The sequence below is a fragment of the Belonocnema kinseyi genome, chromosome 4 (assembly GCF_010883055.1).
Source record: "Belonocnema kinseyi isolate 2016_QV_RU_SX_M_011 chromosome 4, B_treatae_v1, whole genome shotgun sequence".
Taxonomy (NCBI): domain Eukaryota; kingdom Metazoa; phylum Arthropoda; class Insecta; order Hymenoptera; family Cynipidae; genus Belonocnema; species Belonocnema kinseyi.
This window is the reverse complement of record NC_046660.1, coordinates 72,912,143-72,921,233: the sequence shown is the minus strand read 5'-3', so window position 1 is coordinate 72,921,233 and position 9,091 is coordinate 72,912,143. Positions and strand designations below refer to the sequence as shown.

The 9,091-nt window shown below is 26.6% G+C and overlaps 1 protein-coding gene across 3 annotated transcripts in view; it reads right to left on the bottom strand.

The window, feature by feature from the left end:
- LOC117171503 (chondroitin sulfate proteoglycan 4) overlaps positions 1–9,091 on the bottom strand; it is a 128,407-nt gene that overhangs the window by 86,529 nt on the left and 32,787 nt on the right. For all 3 annotated transcript variants that reach the window (XM_033358870.1, XM_033358871.1, XM_033358872.1), the window contains exon 3: positions 4,035–4,198. In XM_033358870.1, coding sequence (XP_033214761.1) covers positions 4,035–4,198 — 164 coding nt within the window. The remainder of the gene's footprint in view (positions 1–4,034; positions 4,199–9,091) is intronic.

The following is a 9,091-nucleotide window of genomic DNA, read 5'->3' as shown; positions in this document are numbered from 1 at the left end:
AATTTATACATTTCTCTTTCTATGATTTAGTAAAATAATATCAAGATGCACCATATTTTTTTATTCTTGACATTTGTTGAACCACTCTATAGAAAAAGAAATTGTTTTGTGTAAAAAAATGTTCTACTTCAATTTATAATTGGAACTGTACAATTGTAATTTCGAATAAAAATGTTAAAATTGGTAAAACTGCAAATTTTAAGAGTTCGAATTTAAACTATTTTGAATTAGGGAACTGTCTGAAAAACCTGTATAGCTGCACATTTCTTCCGCAAAACACTCCAGATTTGCAAGAATATAAAATCTCCCTTTTAACTAATAATTCGAATTTTCTGTTGGTATGTTTTCATCAATTCTCTACTAATTTTGATATAGAAAATTGTATCATGATAATTTGTATGATATTTATAGTAAATAATTAGAAAATATTGTTGGACTCTACTAAATATTAAATTTTGAGAATGAAAATATAAACTATCGCTATAAGCCACTCTCTAGTTGTAAAATAAATATTTTCTGATAGAACCTTTCGAAACATTCATAAAACAAAATAAAGTCAATAATTAAGTTGCATTTAAATTCCGTTAACGATCGTTTCGAAATAAAAGTCAAACAATTCCCTCGAATACGAATATTTTTGCCGCAGCTAATATGTGTACTGCGAAAAAAAATCTTTCCGAGCTAAACGCATCACCTGTAATTTCAATATTGCAATTTTTCGATAGAATACAATTTTATTTAATATTTTGTTGTCTAATAAAAAAAATATCATTCGATTTTTATAACTGACTGTAGAGTTTTATTACACATTTAATATCTTCTTAATAATATATAATTGACTAAAATAAAAATTAAGTAAAAATAGGATTATATTTAAATTATATGCATAATAAACTCTTTTTTTATGAGCTCTCGAGTTATCTTTACATTGGGAATATCATTATTATTAAAAATTTCTGGGTGGAATTTTTTTTCTCTTATTGACCTCTCAGTGATCTAATTTGTTGCACTTTATGATTTATCATTAAATTTGTGCGCTTAATTGATATTCTTTTTATATTTAATATTACATTATGTTATATAATATTATAATTATATTGCACGCTAGAATTAATTTTCTTTTTTAGTTTTATAGGTAATTCAATTTAATTTAATTTAAATTTAAAGTTTAATTTAAAAAAGTAACAACAATTTATATTAATCTACTTTAATTCATCTTAATACAAATTCCGCAGAGGATTTTTCGTGGAATTTCCACGGGTGTTTAAGCTTTTAAAAGGATTTAATGATATGTCTAAATATTTAAATTTATTTAACATTTTTCATCGGTTTTTATCAATTTCTGACTGTCAAAACGACTTGCAAATTTCTAAAGATAAAGGGAAGTTTCGAAATTTATTTATGACAAAAACGTTCAAGAACACAATTTGCAAAGAAGTTTTCTCTGGGTGCGAAAATATTCCATATGACATAATGTGTCCTTCGGTAAGAATGGCATAAAAAGACACAGTTACTCCACATGAAGTCTTTATATCGCAGCTATAAATAGACTACAATGCCATCAAAGTCGTATAGTGCATCAGATTCAACTTCAAAAAATGGTCCGGTACAAATTGCAGCTATTCGTCAAAAATAATTTCTAGCCGTTTTTAAAAAATTTGAAAATGAAGAAGAATAGTAATGGCTAGGGCACGAATTCGGTGGATGAGAGCGACGTTTCATGCAGAATTGAAAAAAAAATGAAATATCAAAAGCTCCACTAATTACTATTCATGAAAATTTTCAATTAAGAAAAACAATAAGGTTCGACAGACAAAAGCTTTTGTTTAGAAATAAGTTCTGTTTTATTACAAAAAGTCCTAAACGCTACATTTGTTGATTTTTGTGTTGAATTTTATGACAGTATAAATATGAGTTTTTGATCGGAAAATTTTTATTATATTTCATATCGTTAATTTTTTTTATTTTCACGGGGAGGTTATAGGCTTTCTCCACGGTTTGTCATATAGAGGGGGGAGGGTAAAAAGGATGAAATTTGCGTTAGGTAATTAATGAACAACCACTAGATCAAAAATATTTCCACGGATTTAAAAAAATTTCTAATCATTTCAAACGATTTTTTTAATGAATTTTACCAGATTCAAAGATCTTATTAAAGTTTCCAAGGTTTTTAATTACAATAAACTGTTTTTTAAAAACCTTAATTAAACAGTATAATTTAATGTTATTGTTGTTAAATCTCTAAGAATTTCAAGGAATTTCAAATATTTCTACGGATTAAAACTTTTGTTTTAGAGAAATTTAATTAATAAGTTAATTTAAATTATATTCAAGGGTTTTCAAATGATTTGTACTTTTTAAATTGATTATTACGTTCACCATAGATTTCAAAGGATTTCGAAGAATTTTGTAGAATTTCCAAATATTTTTAGGGATTTCTAGAAAACTCTGGAAAATAAATAGAATTTCATTGAATTTTAAGGAATTATACGTTTTTATTAAGTCTCCAAAAATTTCAAGGAGTTTGCGATATTTCTAGGGATTTTTAAATTTTTTTTATAGAACTTTGAATAATAAGTTCGATTCAATTTATAAACAAGGGACTTCTACGGATTTAAAAATTATGTTAAAGATTTTACAAATTTCAATCGGTTTCAACAAATTTTAATAGATTTCAAAATATTAATCGAGTAAAATATTTTGGCCTCGAGTTTTGGCTAAATATAAGGAGCTCCTGGACATATTGAGACATCAATTTCAATGATAATGATTGAAACACAATTAAATTTTTTATATAACGCGAAAGAAAAAGGAACACTTATAGATTTCATAAAGAATTTTAAAGATTATTTAAATGTATGCTTATATTATAATAATAGCCATGAAAAATTAAAAAAACACAACTTGCAATTATTTTTAAAAAGAAGTATACAAGTGCATGTCGAATAATGAAAAGATTAAGATATTATGAACCGTCAAGCAAAAGTTATTCAGACAAATATTAAATTACATTTATTATCTTTCCCAGGAAATTCTTTAATAAAAAAACAGGTATTTTTTTTCGAAGTATCTTTTGATCAAAAAGTATATAATATAAATTACAATCGCATGCGTGAAATAATTACAAATAATAACATTGTGATAAAGCGCCTTGAAATTCAAATTTTTAATTATTTTTGAATATATCTGTTACCGCAAACTGCGCATGAGCAGGTACACAATGTCAAAACAACTTTACCATACCGAAAGAGTACTCGGGAACGAACTTCCTATTCCGGCTTTCGAACTTCGCTTATGCATTTATTATTTTGGAATTCAACCCTATCACAATATGATCGTCATATTTTATAAAAAAAACGCATGCTATTTCATGCCGAAATCACATCAAAAACTCGCTGACTAAATGTATAACGAAATCTCATACTTAATTCGAAAGAAATTTTTTTCAGTGTAGACGCAGCCGTTTGAGATATCACATATGTCAAATAAATATTTTCGTCAGATAAATTTTATCGTTCGTCATATAAGCGTGCTACAGCATTTTAATCCAATTTAAAGATGAAATTTATTCTTAGGGCTTACTGTGTTTAAAAAATGTAAGGCAGATGAGGGAGACCTAGGTATTATTGGTTTTATCTCAAATTTATACTACATTATTTTGTCCTTAAAAGGAAAAAATATTTTCTACAGCACGGTCTATTTTTAAAATGTCAATTTTTACACTACCCTTTTATACATACATATGTTATAGATATATGTTGAAAATTCTGTAAGGAGAATCATTGTTGATGTTTTTGCAAGACTGTATTATTTTCATGCGTATATTTACATCTGTGAATTAACGCGACTATTTACTCTGCAGCAGCAGTTCATAAAACGGATTTGTTTTAAATTTTTGTAGAAACAAAGAAACGCGTCGAAAGCTCACGCAGATCTTAATGCGTTGAAGCAGCTGTGCGAGCGTGAAGTTAGAATTGAAGCGTGTTGAAGAGGAAGGTTTCTATAAATAGTGGGAAATAACGAGAGAAACGAACCTTTAATCTGCCAGCCTCGAGTTTGATTAAACAATAATCCGTCTTCCCAGCAGCCAACAGCAGAATAGCATCGGACAGGTGAGTTCGAAATCGGAAGCTTATGTCAGTCGCACCTTTTGCCTCTTGGACCGGAAAATGTATGTAGCTTGCTCCATAAAACGAAACTGAAAATAGAAAGCAATCATATTTCAATTTTAATTATTAAAAAATAATTTAGTTTAGGGAAAATTTATTAAGGGATTGTACACGTATTAAGTGTGTGGGGGGAGGAGGGGTTTTAAGAGAAAGGTCGCATAGATTTGTAGCACGTGACACTTCTCCGATCAAAAAATAAAATTTGAATTCGTGTGGGTACCTTAAAGAACAATATTGTCGGTGTAATAAAATTTATTAGTTAGATTTTTAACTGAATAGTCGAATTTTCAATCTAAAAAGACAGATTTTTTAGAAAACATGTAAATTTTCGACAAAAAAATTGATTTTCAACCGAGAAAGATTAATTTTCAACCAAAAAAGATAATTTGACTGCCATATAGTTAAAAGAGAAAATAAATGAATTGTTGACCAAAAAAAATGAATCTAACAAAACCGTTGAATTTCTAACAAAATAATTCAACTTTACAAAATAGTTGGATTTTTTCCGAATAACTGAATTTTTAATCTAAAAAGATATTAGTTCTTAACAAACAAGATTAATCTTCTACATAAATAGACGAAATTTTAACAAAATAGTTAAGTTATTAAGATAAAAAGTTGAACTTTTTCGAAACCAGTTAACTTTTAAACCGGAAAAGAAGAATTTTCAAGAAGAAAATTAATGTTTAATTCAGAAAGGTTAATTTTCAATGAAATAGATCATTTTCTCAGTGAGAATGATGAATTTCCAATAAGCTCAATCAATGTTTTACCCAAGTAGAAGATTATTTACTAAACAACAATGGTCTACAAAACAAACAAAAAATTAACTCTCAACTAACCATGTAATAGTTAATCTTTCAACAAAAAAGACGTGATTAAATATTTTTTTACAAGACGACTGTTCAACGCAACAGCTAAATTTTCAACAGCAAATATAATTTACGACGAAATAGTTGCATACCAAAAAAAATGATTGATTTATAAAAAAATGAATTTTGTATAAATAGCGTAACTTTAAATCAAGTACTTGATTTCTTAACTAAAAAAAATAAATTTACAACTAAAAACATAGGAAATATAAAAATAAATATACATATATACAAAAATATTTGTATATACAAAAAGAATGCATTTTAAATCAAGAAGAATAATTTTCTAAGTAATAAAATGGATTTTCCATAAAATACATTAATTTTAAACCAGAAAAGATCAATATTCGATTTAAATGATCAACTTTTAATCAAAAATGGAAACATTAAGTTTTCAGTTAACCACTCTTAAACCAGTCTTTAACCACTTGAATTCAACTAAAAAATACGAATTTTTAACAATGTAGTCGAAACCTCAATGAAAATTATAAAGTTTCAAAAAATAACATTTTTTCTAGCCAAATAAGCGAATTTTCCACAAAAAAGACGAATTTTTAAACAAAAAATATCAAATTTTCATTTTAAAATATCTATTTTCAATAAAAAATAGAATCTTTTTATTTTCAATTCAAAAAAACTAATTTTCAATAAAAATAAAAGAATTTTCAATTAATTGAATTCAACCAAAAGACGCGATTTTTTGGACAATATTTGAATCCTCAATCATAATGATAAATTTTCAACAAACAAGATTAATATTTTACCCAAATAGGCGTATTTTCAACAATATACATGAATGTTTTATCAAGTAGTTTAATTTTCTACCAAATTCTTAAATTTTCAAATCAAAATGATGCATTTTGTAGATAACAAAAAAAATTGAATTCGACAAAAAAGACGATCTTTCAATAAAATAGTTGAATCCTCAACCAAAACAGATTAATTTTCAACCAAGCCCTGGCGTTTTTAATCAAAATTTTTCAAGAAAAAACTTTAACATTCATATTTTAAACTAAAGAAATGAATCTTCAAACAATTAATTTTGTTGATAAAGTGGTTCAACTTAAACTATGTAGTTAAATTTTAAACAAATTAATTCAATTTTCAACCAAATGGTAGAATTTTTAAGCAAATGAGATAATGATTTCCGGACCAAAATTGCAATGTTAGACTTTTCAACCATAAAAATTAACTTTCATCCAAGAATAATTGGATTTTATTATTGGCTTTTATTAATTCAGTTTAGATTTAAACAAACAAATGAGGCAAAATTCTTTAAGGGTCGGTTCTAATCTGTTAAGTCAATTTTCCGCCTAGTTAATCTTTAACTTATATCAATGTTCTCAAATAAAATCGAAAGTCTAAAGAATTTAATTAAAAGTATTCTCATGTTGACAACAGATAATTTTATATAATTATTATTTGCACCGAAATTATACAAATTGTCACAAGCGGTATTATTTTTCAAATTTCAGAACCCGCTCCCCCCCCCCCATATTTTAAGAATTCAAAAAATTGTTATGATCAAGAAGAGCTATAATTTATTGATTTTAATCAATTCTCAAATACCTCTGCCATTATAAAATAATTAGTATCATCATTACTAGCGGAAATATCCAAATTAGTCTCAAGTGATTAAGAAGACTTGGTATAACTTGGTATAATTATATGTATTGTTTGGGACTTAGGACTAAGAGCCAAAACAAATTTTAAATTTTATTTTCATGAAAACAGTCTTTTTTTAATCTGGTGTTTTTCTAAATAATGAAGATAATTAACTTAACAAATTTTTTTACTTTGCAAACTCGCAAAGAAACTTCGAAAGTTTTAAAAATTCACCTGATTAGCGGTCATTTACCTGAAAGGACATTTTTTTGACATTTTTTTATTTTTGACTGAAAATTTTTTTTTTCAGATTAGGTTTTTTTTCGTTTCTTTGTTTTGGTCGTTGTGGTCCAAATTTGGTCGTTGGATTCTTGCTGTTTTTTTAATAGGAGTTTACATCAATTTGATTATTGGACGGTCAGTTTCCTAGTTAGAAAAATTATACATAGTTTATACATAGTGGAAGAAATTATGTATAATTTTCATATAATATTTCCGTCCAATGTATACGTTTTCCGCTTGGGTTTTGAACAAATTTTAAAAATAATGAAGGGCTTGTTGACTAAATTACGAAGAAAATTCATTTAGATCAAAAATGATAAAATGTTGGGTGAATAATTTGGAAAATTTTCCAAGCAAAGTTATTATTTACTTTACATCATGATTAGAAGGTAATTCACAAATTTCTTCAAATGCAAATGGACTGTCTAAAATCATAATTCAAGTTTACAAATAATAGGAGAGATAAGCATATAAACTAATTTGTGCTCATGGATCGTACGCAGTAGATTGTAATTAACATGATAAAAGTTTATGGTCGTGGATTTTACATTAAAGCTGCACACCTGTAGCGTTTTGCGATAAATTCACTAACTCCCTCATAATATTAATCTTGCATCGCTCTAATAAATTTGTCCGTCATTCTTTTGCGATCTACAACGTCAAGTTGTTTCGCGTGACTCATCGTAAACGCAATATAAATCACGCATTTTTAGACGAAAAAAAAACGAGACGATGCGATTTACAAGCATAGAATCTTCAGATCTTCAGAAAAGTGATTTATCAAAATTTGGAAGGGAGAAGTTATTTTTCAGCTCTCTTAGGGGCCGTTCAGATACTACGTCACCCAGCCAAGGGGGGCGAGGGTTAACAAGTGCTGTGATAAGTTATAATGGGGGGGGGGGAATGTAACGCAGAATGTGATATCAAATATATATAGATAATTAAAAATTAAACTATTTTGTTGCAAATTCGTTTCTTTTTAATTGAAAAGTAATGTTCCTAACGGAAAATTCTATACACTTATTTTTGTCAGAAAATTGGTCTTTTTTTGTTATAAATTTAACTATCAGATTTGTCACTAAGAATTTCTTTCTTTGTCTGAAAAATCGACTACTTGATTAAATTTGAACTACATACTTTGTTAAAAATTCGTTTTCTTGGTTCAAGATTTCACTGTTTTGTTGAAAATTCCTTTTGTTTTTGGTTGAAAATCAATTTTTTTAACAGAGAATCTAACAATTGCATTTTTGTTGAAAATTGATCGTTTTTAGTTAAAAATGTAACTACATATTTTTTACTGAGAATCTATTTTTTGGCTAAAAAGGCGACTATATGATTGAAAGTTAAATTATATACTTTGTTAAAAATTCATTTTCTTGGTTTAAGAGTACACTATTTTTTGGAAAATTGTTTTTTTTTTGCTTGAAAATATTTTTTTTTTGTAAAATTATCTATTTAATTTTCAGTTGAAAATTGAACAATTAAATTTTTTATATGGAATTCATCTTCTTGAGTAGAAAATTCAACTACTTGTTTCAAAGCTAAACTACTTTATTTAACATTCATTTTGTTGATTGAAGAATGAACTATTTTGCTGCAAATTTATTTTTTCAAAGTAATTTTTCAACTATAAATGTAACGTGTATTCTATTTCTGGATAAAAATTCAACATTTTTAGTTGAAAGCTCAACTGATTGTTTAAAAATGTATGTATTGTGTTGTGAAGAGCTATTTTTAGTAGACAATTATTTTTCTCGATTGAAAGTAGGACTACTTTTTTGAAAATAAGTCTATTAATTGAAGATCTATCTATTTTCTTGAAAATTCAATTATTTTGTTAAAGTTTCATTATTTTGCTTGAAATTCTGCAAATTCATTTATTCCATTTTTGATTGTAAATTGATTGGTTTTAGTTTGAAATTCGACTCTTTAGTCGTAAATGAACTTTTTTTTTAAAAATGCAACTGTATTAAACAACCATTTTTTTCTGGCTCAAAAATTCAGCTATTTTGTTAAAAAATAATTTTTTTGGGTAATTTATTTAAAATAAAAATATTTTTGTTTGACATACAGTCTGTCAAGTTAAAGCGTGGGTGGCTTTACTCGCAGTCGGTAAGGTGTATCGACATGATTTTGGTGTCAAAATATTAAGAAGAGCTCCCT